The following is a 17391-nucleotide window of genomic DNA, read 5'->3' on the forward strand; positions in this document are numbered from 1 at the left end:
TGAAGACGTCCCGACAAATACCCCAAAGCTACCCGCTCTGAGATGCCCAGAGGCCTCTCCAAAGCTGCCTCTTCGGGTCCCCACTGGGGCCCCGTGCTGTCCCGTCTCCAGGAGGCCCAAGCTTCTCGTTGGCTGTGCCAGCCTGGGTAAGAGCAGGCCTTCCTCCCGAGAGCCCTTCGCCGACAGGACAGCGGGGCGCGGACCTCAGACCTTCAGGGCCCACGACAGGCCCGGGCTGACCAGGTTCGGCGTGGCCAGCGCCCAGTGGGACGCACCGGCCGCCATAGCCGAGAACACGCGGAGGTTTCCAGCGGGTGTGGACGCGGCACGCGGCGCCCAGGACCCAGTCGACCTCCGCAGCTTCCGGCCAGACGTCGAGACCCACAACCCCCCGCGCGCACCCTGGTCCCGCCGCCACACGCCGGCCCCGCCCACTTGAGCCGAGGGCGCAGCCTCCGATTGGCCGCCGCGGCTTTCGCTCCTCTGGTGGGCGGGCCTGCGCGTCCTACGCGGACCCCGGGGTGGAGCGGGAGGTCCTGGCGGGTGGCGGCCGAGGTCCGCTCAGCATGGGGGAGGCCGCGGCCGGCGCGGGGGCGTCGGCGGGGACGGAGGCTGACCCGGAGGCTGAGGTGGTGAAGCTGCTGCCCTTCCTGGCGCCGGGCGCGCGGGCCGACCTGCAGGCGGCAGCGGTGCGGCACGTGCTGGCGCTCACCGGCTCCAGGCCCGGCCGCGTGCTGCTGGCGGGGCAGGCGGCGCTGCTGCGGGCGCTGGCGGACCTGGCGCCGGCCTCCGCCCCGGCCCGCGACGCCGCCCGCGCGCTCGTGAACTTGGCCGCCGACCCCGGCCTGCACGAGCCGTTGCTGGCGGCTGACCCCGGGCTGCCCGCGCGCCTGCTGGGCCGCGCGTTGGACCCGCAGTGGCCCTGGGCGGAGGAGGCGGCCGCCGCGCTGGCCAACCTCAGCCGCGAGCCGGCGCCGTGTGCCGCGCTGATGGCGCTGCTGGCGGAGCCAGGAGACTCCGTCCTGGAGCGGCTGGTGCGCGCGCTGTGCACGCCCGGCTATAACGCCCACGCGTCCCTGCACTACCTGGCGCCGCTGCTCTCCAACCTCAGTCAACGCCCTGCGGCGCGGGCCTTCCTCCTGGACCCCGACAGGTGAAGCCCCGGGCGCCCGTGCGGGCGGGGAAGGGACAGAAGTTAGCGGGGACGGCCCTGACTGACCCGTCCCATCCCGACAGGTGCGTGGTCCAGCGGCTGCTGCCCCTTACCCAGTACCCTGACTCCTCTGTGCGCAGGGGCGGGGTGGTGGGGACGCTTCGGAATTGCTGCTTCGAGCACAGTGAGTGGTGGGTGTGGCGGCGGGGCATTGCGGGGCGGGGGGGGGGGGGGGGGGACTGGACACCGGGGCTCCTCATCTCACCACCCCTGCCGGCCCTCAGGACATCACGAGTGGTTGCTTGGACCTGAGGTGGACATTCTCCCCTTTTTGCTCCTGCCCTTGGCTGGGCCTGAGGATTTCTCCGAGGAGGAGATGGAACGTGAGTGGTTACTGTGGAGCCTCAGAGTTGGCGAGAGAGGAGGGAGGCAGGTGGAGGTAGAGAGAAGTGTCCAGGTCACAGGTCCCTTCTGAAACCTTGCAGCAGTGAGTTGCTGAGCACAGATGGGGCTTACACAGGCAGAGCCTGGCCCACTCCCCAGCTAAGGGACCCAGTGGCTCCCATATTCACCCCTAGGGCTGCCTGTCGATTTGCAGTACCTGCCGCCAGACAAGCAGCGAGAGCCTGATGCAGACATCCGCAAGATGCTTGTTGAAGCCATAATGCTGGTGAGCAGGATCCCTGCTGCATAAGAACCACCCCCGACACACACGAGCATGCTGACATCTGGGTAACCTCTTCCACCTCCTCAGCTGACAGCCACAGCACCAGGTCGGCGGCAGGTGCGGGATCAGGGAGCCTACCTGGTCCTTCGAGAGCTGCACAGCTGGGAGCCCGAGTCCGACGTGCGGACGGCTTGTGAGAAGCTAATCCAGGTTGGTGCACGGTCGGAGATTCTGAGGAAGGGGTGTTTATAGCTGGCCAGCTGCTCACCTGCCTCCCATCTAGCAGGTGCTTATTGGAGATGAGCCTGAATGTGGCATGGAAAACCTGCTGGAAGTCCAGGTGCCTGAGGATGTGGAACAGCAGCTGCAGCAGCTGGATCACCAGGAGCAGGAACAGCTGGAACGGGAGCAATTGGAGCGGGAGCTGGCTCCTGAGCCATGGCTGGAGAGGGCCACACCCACCTGAGGCCCCTGCAGCCAGACACCAGCTCCAGGGCCCCCTTTGCCAGGCTTTCTCAGACCAGGCCTTCCTGCAGCTGCCTACAGGCCCCTTGGGTCCCCCTGCTCAGAGACTGCCCTGCTGAGAAGCAGAGCTACACTTAAGCTGCAGTAGGGATTGGAGGCGCTTCCCAGCCCTTTGCAGTGTTGCTACCAGCAAGAATGAGAGTTGCTTAGAACAGCACTGTGAGCCAGGTACCGTGACTCAGCTGCCTGTGCAAAAGGTGGAGGTGGCAGGTGGATGGCCATGGAGCCATGAGAAGACTTCCTGGGCATGGTGTGGGGACTGGACAGAAAACCACTGCAAGCCCCAAGGAGCCAGCTGGAGTTTCCCAGTCCCGAGGCACTGCAGGGTCTGGGGAGACGTGGGCGCATAAGTACAAGTGGTGTTTTGTCAGCCCCCTCCCTGTGGCTCTCAGCACCCCACTCCCTGAGACCTGGTCTCAAAGGGCTGACCCAGCCATACCTAGATCCTGGGGTCTTCCTGGGACTGTGCCTCCCTGTTTGACCTATGCTGCAGGACCCTGTCCTCAACCCTTGTCAGCTCCTTAAGTTTCCCTGCTTCCCAGTCTTAGATTGGATGGCCTCTCAAGCTAGGCCATTTCCCTGGTCAGCTTCTTTGAGCCAGGGTCACTATCCTTAGCCTTCCTGCCTCTGCCAGGAGCCTCCAGATGTGCCTGCAGCCTGGCCCCTGCCCAGGCCTCCCCCCACTCCCCTCTGCCCCTGTGGTAGAGCCCATGCTGGGCCCAGGGGCCTTACCTGCTTCTCTCCTGGACCCGTGTGCATTCCCCCCCACCTGCTAGTTGTGTGGCTGCTAAGCCCCATGGGCTGTCATGGTGGCTCTTACCACACTTTTCCTTCCTGAGCTCATCTGACCTCACTGCCGCCTCTTGCATTGGGCTCCTGAGTGCTGGCCCCTTCTCACTGATGGGCCCATCCAGGCCCCTTGAGCCCTGGTGAAGGAGCTTAGCTTGTCTTGGGAGTTCACAGTGTCCCATTCCACACCCTAAAACTGGAGGCCTGCTCTACCTGTGGTCTCCTGCTGTAGCCAGGTGCTTCATCAGGTGCTGGGCATCTCCCTCCTCCAGGATCTCCTCTAACCTGCCCCTATTAAAGCTCTGCCACTCATGCAGGTATGTGTGGACTGGTGTCTTCCCCTGGCCAGAGCCCCCTCCTGCCACTAGAGGCCACTTGCCCTATCAGCACTCAAACATCTGCATCATCTTCACAGAATAAATGCAGGCTTGGGGCATGGCGGCGGTGGCTGCCTGGAGATGCTGACTCCCAGGCTGGCTGCTGCAGTGCTCTAGAGCCCCAGCTGAGCAGAACTTACCCCTTTTCTGGGGCATACCTCTGGCAGCCTGAGCTCAGGGCCCACGTTCTCCTTGGAAGCCCCTGCCGCTGGAGGCAGTGCAGCTACAAGACTGTTTACACTCTAAGTCTTTGCCAGACTCCAGGTCATCCAAGGATGCTGGGAGTTGGGACTGCACCAGCTTCTCTGCAAGGGGCCACAGTGGGGTCAGGTGGAGTGCCAAGGGACCACCTGCTCCCCAGCTGCTCACCCACAGGCCCCCACCACACCTGGCACAGCACTGAGGAAGAGCATGTTCGCCACATGCAGCATCCAGCAGTGTGCAGCCACCTGCTGCAGGCCCAGGTGTTTGTGTGGGTGCAGTTGCAGCAGCCCCCAAATCAGGTCCTGGCACTCTGTGGGCAGGGGCTCACGGCTGCCGCCTGTGGCCACTTCCCTTCAGCATCCCATGCATGTCACTGCCAACAGTTCCAGCAGCTTAGAGGCATCAGTCCTGTTGCCAATGACTGAGGCATAGAGGGGCAAGGTGGTGTGCCCTGGGCTGGTGCAGAGCTCAGGTTTGCAGTCACTGCCTTTCCTGAATTGCGTTGAGTCAGGTCCTCCACAAGCCCAGCTTCTCTGTCACTGCAGCACTTGGACCAAACACCCCAGCCTGAGCGGGGAGGACTACCCTGCTTGGAGTCCAGGTCTCTCTTACTGCCACTCTTCAGGCCTGAGCTAGGTGTGGAAGGCACATAGAATGGGGCTCACCTGGGGACAGACCTGGTACATGAGGTGCAGCATGCAGTGGGGCCGGCACTCCTTGAAGGGCAGCTTCTTGCTCACCATGGCGTAGAGAATGACATCTTGGGGCATGAGCTCCTCAGGGTGTAGCCCCTTCCCAGCCCTCCCGTGAGCCTTGGCTACAGGGTTGGGGTGTCCTGGGGGCTCCACAGGTCGGCCCATTGCCTGGGGTCAGGGCTCCCTGGGAGGCACTCAGGCTCCACAGGTCGGCCGGCTCCCTGTTATATTTCTTGCTCATGAGGATCCCTGGGGCTGTGGGGGCTGCAGAGGCGCAGAAAGTTCTAAGCAATGAGTTCCTGGGCCCCATGCAATTAGCAAGGCCAAAATCTACAGGGTAAGTGGGGAGGGTGGCGCTGCACATGAGGGGCAGGAGTGCAGGGAGAGGGACTTCAGGATGCCAGTCTGAAGGAATGGCTGTGGAGGCTCGTGGGGTTGTGTGCAGTGTGTGGGCCGACAGCAAGAGTGTGGGTTTGGACAAGGTGGGCCTGGGCTGGCGGCACACGTGGGGGTTAGGCCAGGGGCCTTAGGCCCTTGTGCAAGGATGGCCTAAAGGCCTTCTGGGAGGGCTGAAGACAAGGACCTGGCTGGGACAAGCGTGGAGGGGTGGGCCCCTGCAGGTGGAGGCATTCATTCCCAGGCTGGGGGTCAGTGTGGGGGCTGTGGACTCACTGGTCAGCTTGAGAAGGCCACAGTCATCCAGCACTTCAGGTCCCTGCATGGGAGAGGGGAGGCAGGAAGTGGGGCTGGCTTGGGCTCAAGCAGGCCTCTCTGTGCATGTGGGCAGGCGATTGGCCCAGGTGCAGCCCTCACTGGTGCGTGATACCCATGCTGTGGCAGTGCGCCACAGCACTGACCAGCTGCCAGAACAGCCCATGGGCCTCCTCCTTCTCCAGCCCTGGGTGGCAGCGGTGGTCCAAGGCAGTGTTGATGTGCTCCAGCAGGTCGCCCCGGGCTGCCAACTCCAGCAGCAGGCAGGAACACTGGTTGTTCTGGTAGGTCTTGTACAGCTGCACCTGCAGCCCACGCACCTGCCATCACCTCGAGGCAGGGCCAAGGGTGTGCTGGAATCTGTCAACTGGCACCAGACCTGGGTTCCAGGGTGGGGTTGGGCTCCAGCCCTGGGGCCAAAGGGAGGTCCAAGGTGGGAGGGGGCCACAGGCCTGGGGCAGGCAGCAGGTCGGGGAGAGCTAGCCCCTCCACAGGGTGGGACAGGCTGTGTCTAGACCTCTGCCCACCACGTTCAGGTGCTTATAGGTAGTGTTGAGTGACAAGATCTCACAGGGCAGAAACTTGTGGGAGAACTCCACCAGGGCCTTGGCTGTGGTGATGATCTTGATAGCCACCTGTGGGGTGGAGGGAGTCTGCTGTGTGAGACTCGGCCCCTGAGGGGCTGGCTGTGGCAGGGCAGTCCCCTGTCCTTTCTACACTTTTCTGAACTCCTCAGGGGTGAGGCTGGGTGAGTAGTGCCCTTGGAGAGCAGCGATGACCTCCCAGCTCCCTTCTGTGCAGAGTACTCTGTATTTAAGAGGTTTGGGAACGAGATGGTCAGCCTACAGGAGCCCTGGGAAGGCCTCTGGGGAGGAAATGGGACGGGGGAACGTTTCAGATGGAGGAAGCTGGAGCTGCTGGATGGTGCCTGAGAGGGTCTGAGACACAGAGGGGCCTGCCAGGGCCCGGCTGGGAGGCACGGGAGCCCCTTGAGGAAGGAGGTAAGCCTGCCTCACCATGGTGTGGCACCTGCCTGCACGGAGAACAGCTTGGGGTTGTGCTGCAAATGCTCATGGGTGGTACAGGCCAAGTACACCTTGGAGAAGGCCCCAGAAACGATCTTCTTTTTTTTTTTTTTTTGAGACGGAGTTTCGCTCTTGTTACCCAGGCTGGAGTGCAATGGCGCGATCTTGGCTCACCGCAACCTCCACCTCCTGGGTTCAGGCAATTCTCCTGCCTCAGCCTCCTGAGTAGCTGGGATTACAGGCACGTGCCACCATGCCCAGCTAATTTTTTGCATTTTTAGTAGAGACGGGGTTTCACCATGTTGACCAGGATGGTCTCGATCTCTTGACCTCGTGATCCACCCGCCTCGGCCTCCCAAAGTGCTGGGATTACAGGCTTGAGCCACCGCGCCCGGCAGAAACGATCTTCTTGAAGGAGAGCAGGTAGCCATTGTCCCTGCACTCACGCACCTGCTCTACAAAGGTTATCTGATCCAGCTTCCGCCTGCTGTTACCCTTCATGGAGGGCAGTGTACCATGGTGGTCCAGCTTCAGCAGTCTTGGTTGGTACAGCTGAGGCCTGACTTGTGTCAGAGGGCAGGGGCCAGGGTGGTGGGGGCTGGGTGGGAACTGCATCTCTCTTGAGGCAGCAGCCAAGTTACTGAAGGCTTGCTGGGACTGGGACAGAGGCAGGGAGTGATGAGGCTGTGAGCTCAGGGCAGGGCTGGCACAGCTTGGACTGGGCAGGGGGAGGGCCAGCTCTGGGAGAGGACAGGCAGGTTCTAGAATGGAGAATTCTAGAGCTGTACCTCCACTGTGTCCTGAAAGGGTATGTGTTCTTGTTTTGGGGACCTGCCCACTGAGAACATCTTGTGGGACCAGTCCTGCCCACATGGGGCCCACTCTCTGGGGGGTGAAAACCCATTTCAAGGGCTAGAGCCAGGATGAGGACTCTGTGGACCCCTCTGGACGTGGATGGCCACAGAGAGCCGTTAAATAAATGAGGGTGGGGATTTCTGGGGCATAAGGAAAGGAAAAAGGACACATATGTGCCAACCACCGTTTCAGGGGCACCCCCTCCCCCTTTGAGAGGATGCTGTGGCCACACTCAGCTGGCCCTAAGGTGGGCTGAGCCAGAGGAAGGCAGGCAGGAGCCCTGTCTCCTGGCCTTCTCCACTGGAGCCTGCAGCACCTCCTGCCCAGGCAAGCAGGGTGCAGGAAGCCTCCCACCTAGAGCCCTCTGAACACTTGACCGCACATCCCAGGGCAAGTAAGGGCCCCACCCTTGAGCCCATCTCTGATCCTACAGCTGCAAGAGACAGAAGCCAACCTTGTCCCTTCCTTCAGGCACCCAGAGTGCCCTGTAGGCACTATTACTGCTAACGTCTGAGTGCCAGGTGTCATTCTGGGCAGTTGTACCAGCTACAACTACCACCTGTAGCAGTCCTGACCCCAGTCACGGAACACACCCAAATGCCCGGCCTGTGGGGGCAGTGCACATCTAGGATCTCAAGTCCTAAGAACCAATACTTGCTTTACAGATGGTGAAACTGAGGCCCCATGGTGGTGGTGGAGCCTGGACCCAAATGTGTGATCTCTGCTGTGGGCTGGAAGCACAGTGGCTGTGGGCCTGGAGGGCAGGGCTGCCTGCTGGGCAGCCATCCTGGGAATGTCTGCAAGGGCCCAGTGCTTGGTACAGGCCAGTGAGTCTGGGGAGTTGGAGTCTCCTCCACCAAGATCTGTGGGTGTATGTGGCATGTTCGCTGCAGCAAAGGCCCTGGAACGGGCTGGCGTAAACTGGAGACACAGTTTCTCATTCCTTTTAGAACATGAGCTTCTTGAGAACAAGGCAGGTGTTTGATATTCCTTTGCTCACACACGGCCCTTGTTTGGCAAATTGCCTGGGATACAGAAAATAAGGACAAGGTCTGGGTGCAGCGGCTCATGCCTGTAACCCCAGCACTTGGGGTGGCCAAGGCAAGAGGATCTCTTGAGCCCAGGAGTTTCAGACCAGCCTGAGCAACACAGTGAGACCTTTTCTCTGCAACAAAATTTAAAAATTAGCCAGACATAGTGGTGCCTACCTGCAGTTCCAGCTATTTGGGAGGCTGAGGCAAGAGGATCACTTGAGTGCAGGAATTTAAGGGTGCTGTGAGTTATGATCATGCCACTGCACTCCAGCCTGCGCGACAGTGAGAGGCCTCGTTTCAACAATAAAACCCAGTTCGAGCAACATAGTGAGACCCTGTCTCTTCCAAAAAATTAAAAATCAGCCAGGTGGGGTGGTGTGCCTGTGGTCCCAGGTACTCCAGAGGCTGAGGTAGGAGGATCACGTGTGCCCGGTGAGGCTGAGTTTGCAGTGAGCCCTTGTCGCACTGCACTCCAGACTGGGTGACAGTGAGTCCTCAGAAAAAACAAACCAGTTTGTGATTGACCTAAGGGTTAGAAAAAAAGACAAACTGCTCCAGGCAATTTAAGCAGGTGGGATTGATGGTTCAAGAATAAGACGGCCTGGAGAGGCACGCGGGCAGGGTGCAGTTCGTCGAACGTGGGGGCTGCAAGAAGCAGCCACTCTAGAGCTGGAGCCAGGTGGTCCCGGCCCAGGGTGGCTGAGCCTCTGGGCTCTGCTGCGAAGCCTGGGAGCCTGCGCCCCGGGGGCGCACCTCCTCTCCCTGCTGGCCACCACCAGTGCCAGGACCCAGCTGGAAGCCCGCGAGGGTCAAGCCAAGTGGTGACTGCAGGATCAGAACGGCCATTGGCTCTGTCCACCGTCCCTCTGCAGTCCCGATTATCCGCCTCGTTGCCTGCACCTGAGTTCAAACCCGGGGCTTCACTGGGCAGCCCTCCTGTGCTGGAGCCCTGGGGAGCAGAGGACAGGCTCAGGCGTGCCCCCTGCCGGAGGGGCGGGCGTCCGTCCGTGGCCGGAGGGAGAGCCGGGCTGCGCTGCGCTCGGCGCCCGGCGTGCGCGGAGCGGGGGCGGCTCCCAGGCCGGGGGGAGGCAGGGCCACAGGCGCCGAGGCCTGTGCGTGGGAAGCCGCTGCAGGGGCCTCGCCCGCACCCGCGAAGGGTCCTGCGCTCCCCTGGGTGCCGCCCCACAGCGGAGCCCCATCCCCCGGCCTGGAGAGGACGTCCTGCCCGCGGGGCTCCGCCGCCTCCGCCGAGGCCCGGCCTGGACGCGCGCGCAGGCCGCTCCTCGGGGAGCGCTTTCCTTCCTCACATCGCTCTTTTCGCGTCCCGAGGCCCCGGGACCCCGCGGGCCGCCTCCTTCCCCGCGAACGCAGGGCCGCGCCAGTCCCGCCCGCCCCCACGTGCCGCCGCTTCCCGCGGGCGCTTCCGGGCAGACGGAGGGCCGGCGTGTGCTTTGCGAGCGGCCGCAACGCGCGCGGAGCCCGCGTCCCGGCGTCGGGGAGCAGAGGTCGCCGCAGCTTGTGCGTCCGATGGGGACACGGGGACGGCTGCGCCCCGGGACTGCGGCCGTTATCACGAGCCTGAAGGCCGCGCCCGCGCAGTGGCGGCCGCGCGGGCGCCCAACAGTCCGAGGCGGTGACCAAGGAGCGGCCGCGGGGCGGGGCCGAGCGTGAGGCGGAGTCTGCACATTCCGGCTTTGTAAATGGAGGCGGGAGGGGTGGAGCGAGCATGAGAGACGTGCCTCCGACCAATAAGTGCAGAGATCTTTTGGGGGCGGGGCCCTACTGCCGCGCTCCGGGTTGCGGTTGGTCTGAAGGCAGCGGGGGCGGGCTCGGCGCGCGCGGCTCCGCCCACTCCGGGCAGCTGCTGGGCGGGAAGGCGGCGCCTGGGTCGCGCTGGCTGCGGCTCCTCAGGTAAACGGCGGGCGAGGATGAGCCTTCGGCGGCGCCGGGGAAGCGCCCCTTGGGGAAGCCTGGGCTAGAGGGCCTGGGGGCCGCTCCCTTGGCCAGGCCGCGGAGGAAGCTGAGTCCGGAGGCGCCTCCCCAAGGTCACCGGGCGAGCGCCGGGAGGGTCCTGGGTGCTGCGGGGTCCCTGGTCCAGGTGTGCGCCGCGCAACGCCCGGAAGGAGGCCGGAACTCTGCGCTGTGCTCCTCCTCCTCCGCGCCGCCGAGAGGTCTCGGCAGCTTGCCCGCCGTCCTGGGGAGCGCGGTGCTCCTCGGTGCCCGCCCCTCCCCGGGAGCGCGGTGGTCCCCGGTGCTTCCCCCCCCCGGAGCGCGGTGGTCCCCAGCCCTTTTCTCCCCCAGAGGGGCCGCCGGGGGGTCCTTTCTCTGGGAAGCCAAGCATAAGCCCGGAGCCTGCCAAGCCGGCGTGCCCCGAGGCCTCCGTCTGCCTTCCGTATTCGCTGACGATGCCGAGCAGGAAGGTGATTTGTCCCTAGTCACGAGGATGACTGGTCATCGCGTGCAGGGCACGGAGCTGGCAGGGCCGCGGGGAGCCAAGACGGGACCTAGGGGCTGCAGGGCCGGAGCCTGCCGGCCGATTTGGGGTCGGATTTCCCTGCAGCGTCAGGGTCAGGAGAGCCCTGTGCCCTGGTGGCTCGGTCCTACACGCTCTGGGGAGGGGCTCCTTTGCCGGCCCAGGTGGGGATGGGACAAACACACAAACTCAAGTGCAGTGAGGTTAGCAGAAAGGGGTATGGGGTGTGGCCGAACCTAGGGATGTGGGCGGAGCAGCTGTTGGGTTGGGGACAGCCTTGGAGGCAGAGACCACTTTGGAAGAGGTTGGTGGTGAATGCACACGATGCTGGAAGAGGCAGGCAGGGTGGGGGCAGTGAGAAGTCAGGTGAGGGTACTGAGTTGAGTTTAGAGCTGTTGGGTCTCAGTTCGATGACCGTGGATGGAGATGCCCCAAGGACACCCGGTCCTGGGGAGTAGAGGGCTGGAGATAAGTGTGGGAATCGTTGTTTCATTGGTGGTACATGTTTGTGATGTGGCTGCATGGACGGTCTGGGCACCCTGGGTGCTGCTGTCAGCAGGATCTTCACTGCTCAGTCTCAGGCTCTCAAGGCTCCTGGGAGCAGGTGTCTCTGGTCTCTCTTTGGTGTCAGAGTGGAATGACCTGAGGTTGAGTTGTCTTTGTTAACTTGAAACTGATGTGCAGGCTGCTGTGGCTTGTGGAGACCTGCATCTGGCCATTTCGCACAAGCTGGGGTTGATTGCTGACTTCTAAGGGACATTAGGGGGTCAGAGGTGGAGGCTGTGCGATGTGTGCTTGCCTGAGCTCATGGCTGTTCCCTGTGACAGGAAACAAGTGCCTGTGCTTAGTTTTCTTTTCCTGGGTCCACAGAGGTCCGGGAGAGAAGCCTGGTTGCTGCTCTCTGTGGTTGGCAGCCTGAGGCCTCATAGCCCCCTTTCATGGAGCTGGGTTATTTGGGTAGAGACATGCTCTGTGTGTGCCAGTCCACACAGATTGGCCTCTTTGTAGTAGGAGCTTTGTAGTAGAAGGGCTCCCATGGCTCTTGGCAGCTCCTAGCCAGTGCTCGGAGAACATGGACTGCTGCACATCATGAGAAATGTGCTTTCTTCACTGAGCTGGAGGGGCTACCTGGTTTTGGGGTTTGCACGAGCACCAGTGACACAGCTTCGCATGGCCTATGTTGAGGAACCATGTTCTCAGTGAATTGTGAGCAGTGGGCTGTGGGATTACATTTCCCTGGGTCATCAGCCCAAGGCCTTGTTGGCAACTTTGGAAGTTGATTCTGTGGCTGCTGTGCTAGGAGAGGAGGTTCCTTGGACCCGACGCATGGGTGGGGCATTCTGTGACCTCCCAATCTCCCTTCACATACCCGGCCATGCAGGCTGGCTCACCACCGCTTCTGGGCTATGGATTCTGTGGCCTTTACAACCTTGTACACGCCCGACTTATCCCTTTCTGACCCAGCACCTCTGTTGTGTGCATAGGTGTGGCATCCATAGTACTTTTTGTGGCCGGAGGGTTTTCAAGTCAGGAACTCTGGGCCTGGCATGTGACTGGTGGGTGTTTACTAAATGTGGTTGCGTGGAATGAAGAGGAAGCAGCTCTTTCATTCACACAGAAATGTGTGCTGTATAGGGAGAGAAAGCCCTATCAATCCTGCCTGCCACCTTCTCACATTTGTCTGCTTTTTGTTAACCAGAACCCTGATTAGCATTCGTGGTTTTTTCCGACATCCCCATTGCATACATGTCTGTGTACTGGTGAGAGCACCTGTAGATAGATGTGGAAAAGCGGGTGTTTGGCCACTCAGGCCTGTTGTGGCTGTTACTCATTCTCTGCTACTGGCACCAGCACCTGAGTAGCTCCTGTCCCCACCAAATCAAGATGCTGTGGGTGTTCAGCTGTGTGCTGGCCTCACTGCAAGTCTTTGACTTACGACACTTGTTGCCATGTAGCCTACAACTAGAGGTGCTGGTCATCGCTGATGATCACCATTTATAGGTGTTAGCACAGGGAACAGGGATTTTCCACACCTGCTCATGGCTGCACAGTAAGCACACACAAGGAGGAGCTGGGCACCTGGCTCAGCCACTGAGCCCTTATCCAGCCACTGATATGGGAGTGCTGGGAAGTGAAGAGTGTGGCCCCTTAGGGAACAGGGGAAGGGAAGTGCTGGGTAGAGGAGGGCATGGTCCCTGGCTAGGACTCCACTCCCATGGGCCTAGGTGAGGACAGGCACTCTTGCCTTCCTGCCCAAATGTTGCATTTCCCAAGGCCACCCTGGTCTGCCATGCCCCCATCCTGTGCCTATAAAAACCCGAGACCCAGGCCAGGCGTGGTGGCTCACACCTATAATCCCAGCACTTTGGGAGGCCGAGGTGGGTGGATCATGAGGTCAGGAGTTCGAGACCAGCCTGGCCAACGTGGTGAAACCCTGTCTCTACTAAAATACAAAAATGTGGTATGTGCCTGTCATCCCAGTTACTCAGGAGACTGAGGCAGGAGAATTGCATGAATCCAGGAGGTGGAGGTTGCCGTGAGCCGAAATCACCCCATTGCACTCCAACCTGGGCAACAGAGCCAGACTCCATCTCAGAAAAAAAAAAAAAAACCCAAGAGACAGGGACAAGGCAGGGGCAGAGGCAGCTGGACATGGAGATGAGCAGATTGGTGGAAGAAGACACAAGCAGCTGGACCTCAAAGGGAGCATGCAGGTGGAAGAGCACACCAACAGATACCAGCACACTGGCAGGCCATCGACTGACTGGACAAGGCCAAGTTTGGCTGGGGCAGTTGGAGGAGAGCTTGGGCCGCTTGGCGGCCCAACTCCAGGAGAAGACCCCATCTCCCTTCTGGCTCCCCCATCGGCTGAGAGCTACTTCCACTTGATAAAACTTTCCACTCATTCTCCAAGCCCACGTGATCCGATTCTTCCAGTACACCAGAGGGCAAGAACCCAGGATATAGAGGGTCTGGTGGTTAACACAAGCCTCCTATAGATGGCAAACTAAAAGAGCACCTATAACACGTGGCCACTGGGGCTTCAGCTGTCAACATTCAGTCGTAGATCCTGCCATGGGGTTGGAGCCCCACAGCCTGCCCGTCTGTATGCTCCCCTAGAGGTTTGAGCAGCGGGGCACTGAAGAAACGAGCCACAGCCCCATGGCATGCCCTGCAACCACGTGGACAAGGAAACTTTTCCACACCACCACGCTGCACTGCTGTCAGCTCTGGAAGAGCAGGCAAGGGCATCTGCTTATCCTAGGGTCAGTCAGCACAATCCCCATATGTCTGCTGGCCATCTCTCTCTCTCATGAGAATTCTTTTTCCTGTTTATCAGGAAAGAGAGTGATGTGCACAAGCTCCTTTGCCTACAGTAGTCCTTCCCTATCCACAGGGGTACATCTCGGACCTATATACCTTTGATAAAATTTAATTATAGGGCCGGGCGCGGTGGCTCAAGCCTGTAATCCCAGCACTTTGGGAGGCCGAGGCGGGTGGATCACGAGGTCAAGAGATCAAGACCATCCTGGTCAACATGGTGAAACCCCGTCTCTACTAAAACTACAAAAAATCAGCTGCGCATGGTGGTGCATGCCTGTAATCCCAGCTACTCAGGAGGCTGAGGCAGGAGAATTGCCTGAACCCAGGAGGCGGAGGTTGCGGTGAGCCGAGATCGCGCCATTGCACTCCAGCCTGGGTAACAAGAGCGAGACTCTGTCTCAAAAAAAAAAAAAAAAAAATTTATAAATTAGGCACAGTAAGAGTTGGCAACAACAAATAATAAAATGGAACAATTTATGACAATATTCAGGACAGCATACAATGTAAAACATGAGTTCAGGCCGAACATGGTGGCTTATGCCTGTAATCCTAGCACTTTGGGAGGCCAAGGCAGGCGGATCACCTGAGGTCAGGCATTCAAGACCAGCCTGGCCAATGTGGTGAAACCCCATCTCTACTAAAAATACAAAAATTAGCTGGGCATTGTGGCACACGCTTGTAATCCCAGGTACTTGGGAGGCTGAGGCAGGAGAATCACTTGAACTCAGGAGGCAGAGGTTTCAGTGAGCCAAGATGATGACATTGCACTCCAGCCTGGGCGACAAGAGCAAAACTCTGCCTCAAAAAAAAAGAGTTCATTTCTGGAATTTTTTTTTTCTTTTTTTCTTTTTTTTTTTGAGATGGAGTTTTGCTCTTGTCGCCCAGGCTGGAATGCAGTGGTGCACTCTCAGGCCACTGCAACCTCCACCTCCTGGGTTCAAGCCATTCTTCTGCCTCTGCCTCCCAAGTAGTTGGGATTATAGGCATGTGCCACCACACCCAACTAATTTTGTATTTTTTTTTTTTTTTGGGATGGAGTTTCGCTCTTGTTACCCAGGCTGGAGTGCAATGGCGCGATCTCGGCTCACCGCAACCTCCGCCTCCTGGGTTCAGGCAATTCTCTTGCCTCAGCCTCCTGAGTAGCTGGGATTACAGGCACGCACCACCATGCCCAGCTAATTTTTTGTAGTTTTAGTAGAGACGGGGTTTCACCGTGTTGACCAGGATGGTCTTGATCTCTTGACCTCGTGATCCACCCGCCTCAGCCTCCCAAAGTGCTGGGATTACCGGCTTGAGCCACCGCGCCCGGCTAATTTTGTATTTTTAATAGAGATGGGATTTCTCAATGTTGGTCAGGCTGATCTTGAACTACCGATCTTAGGTGATCCGTCTGCCTTAGCCTCCCAAAGTGCTGGGATTACATGCATGAGCCACCGTGCCTGGCCTTCTTTTGATTTTTTTTGTTTGTTTGTTTTTGTTTTTGTTTTTGAGACGGAGTTTCGCTCTTGTTACCCAGGCTGGAGTGCAATGGCGCGATCTCGGCTCACCGCAACCTCCGCCTCCTGGGTTCAGGCAATTCTCCTGCCTCAACCTCCTGAGTAGGTAGGATTATAGGCATGCGCCACCATGCCCAGCTAATTTTTTGTATTTTTAGTAGAAACGGGGTTTCACCATGTTGAACAAGATGGTCTTGATCTCTTGACCTCATGATCCACCCGCCTCAGCCTCCCAAAGTGCTGGGATTACAGGCGTGAGCCACTGTGCCCGGCACTTTTGATTTTTAAAAATTACTTTAATTGACAAAATTGTATATGTTTGTGGTATCTAACCTGTTTTGAAATATGTATACCTGTGTAATGGCTAAATCAAGCTAATTAACATATATGTGACCTCATATACTTTCTACTCAGACTGAGAACACTTAAAATCTACTCTCAGCAATTTTCAAGTATGTACTGCATTGTTGTTAACTGTAGTCACCATGTTGTGCAATAGATCTCTTGAATTTATTCTTCCTGTCTAACTGAAACATTGTACCCTTTGACCAAGATCTCCCAATCCTCCACCTCTGCCAGCCCTGAGGTGGCATTCTACTCTCTGTTTCTATGAGTTCAACTTTTCATAGAAATTGAGATTCCACATGTGATATCATGTGGTTGTCTTTCTATTCCTGGCTTATTTTACTTCATATAACGTCCTTTAGTTTGTCCCATTTCTCACAAATGACAGGAATTCCTTCTTTTTTTTTTTTTTTTGAGTCCGAGTTTCGCTCTTGTTGCCCAGGCTGGAGTGCAATGGTATGATCTCGGTTCACTGCAACCTCTGCCTCCCGGTCGAATTCCTTTTTTTTTTTTTTTTTTGAGATGGAGTCTTACTCTGTCACCAGGCTGGAGTGCAGTGGTGTGATCTCGGCTCACTGCAACCTCTGCCTCCTGGGTTCAAGCCATTTTCCTCCTGAGTAGCTGGGACTATAGGCGCATGCCACCACGCCCGGCTAATTTTTTGTATTTTTAGTAGAGATGGAGTTTTACCGTGTTAGCCAGGATGGTCTGCATCTCCTGACTTCGTGATCCACTGGCATCGGCTTCCCAAAGTGCTGGGATTACAGGCATGAGCCACCGTGCCCGGATTTACACCGGGCTGCATTCCTTCTTTTTTGAGACTGAATAAATAATATTTCATTGTCATATATACCGCATTTTCTTTGTTTTCGTTTTCTTCTTTCTTTAAATAATAACACATTTTCTTTATTCATTCATCCATCGATGCATACTTTGGTTGATTCCATATCTTGGCTTTTGTGAATAGTGCTGCAGTAACTATGGGAGTGCAAATTTCTTTTTTTTTTTTTTGAGACGGAGTTTCACTCTTGTTACCCAGGCTGGAGTGCAATGGCGCGATCTCGGCTCACCGCAACCTCCGCCTCCTGGGCTCAGGCAATTCTCCTGCCTCAACCTCCTGAGTCGCTGGGATTACAGGCACGCGCCACCATGCCCAGCTAATTTTTTGTATTTTTAGTAGAGACGGGGTTTCACCACGTTGACCAGGATGGTCTCGATCTCTTGACCTCGTGATCCACCCGCCTCAGCCTCCCAAAGTGCTGGGATTACAGGCTTGAGCCACCGCGCCCGGCTGGGAGTGCAAATTTCTTTTTGAGATCCTAATTTCACTTCCTTTGGATATGTACTCAGGATTGTTAGATGATATGGCAGCTCTGTTTTTATTTTATCTTTTTTTTTTTTTTTTTTTTTTTGAGACGGAGTCTGGCTCTGTTGCCCAGGCTAGAGTGCAGTGGCACAATATCGGCTCACTGTAACCTCCACCTCCTGGATTCAAGCCATTCTCCTGCCTCAGCCTTCCAAGTAGCTGGGACTACAGGCATGAGCCACCACACCTAGCTAATTTTTTTTTACATTTTTTAGTTCAGACGGGGTTTCGCCTTGTTGGTCAGACTGGTCTCAAACTCCTGACCTCAAGTGATTTGCCTGCCTCGGCCTTCCAAAGTGCTGGAATGACAGGCGTGAGCCACCCCACCTGGCCTATTTTTTTGCGACGGGGT

General features: G+C 58.2%; 2 protein-coding genes across 9 annotated transcripts in view; both read left to right on the plus strand.

The window, feature by feature from the left end:
- The first annotated feature begins 493 nt into the window (after nt 1–493).
- HGH1 (HGH1 homolog) lies at nt 494–3450 on the plus strand. The gene is made up of 6 exons (XM_032256020.1): nt 494–1153; nt 1237–1337; nt 1438–1536; nt 1732–1823; nt 1908–2030; nt 2107–3450. The coding sequence occupies exons 1-6, from the start codon at nt 567–569 to the stop codon at nt 2284–2286; spliced, it is 1182 nt and encodes a 393-aa protein (XP_032111911.1). The 5' UTR covers nt 494–566; the 3' UTR covers nt 2287–3450.
- Nucleotides 3451–9867: 6417 nt separating this feature from the next.
- MROH1 (maestro heat like repeat family member 1) overlaps nt 9868–17391 on the plus strand; it is a 110387-nt gene continuing 102863 nt past the window's right edge. For all 8 annotated transcript variants that reach the window (XR_004262094.1, XR_004262107.1, XM_032256029.1 and 5 more), the window contains exon 1: nt 9868–9946. The gene's annotated coding sequence lies outside the window, so the exon portion shown is untranslated. The remainder of the gene's footprint in view (nt 9947–17391) is intronic.

This window comes from Sapajus apella, unplaced genomic scaffold, assembly GCF_009761245.1.
Source record: "Sapajus apella isolate SASKATOON/1434 unplaced genomic scaffold, GSC_monkey_1.0 scaffold3, whole genome shotgun sequence".
Classification (NCBI taxonomy): Eukaryota; Metazoa; Chordata; class Mammalia; order Primates; family Cebidae; genus Sapajus; species Sapajus apella.

Excerpts from the sequence above, each read along its gene's own strand:
- HGH1 (XM_032256020.1), top strand. The coding sequence starts at position 567 with ATGGGGGAGGCCGCGGCCGGCGCGGGGGCGTCGGCGGGGACGGAGGCT. Across the intron at positions 1,338-1,437 it reads GAATTGCTGCTTCGAGCACA|GACATCACGAGTGGTTGCTT; the intron begins GTGAGTGGTGGG and ends GCCGGCCCTCAG. Across the intron at positions 1,824-1,907 it reads TTGTTGAAGCCATAATGCTG|CTGACAGCCACAGCACCAGG; the intron begins GTGAGCAGGATC and ends CCACCTCCTCAG.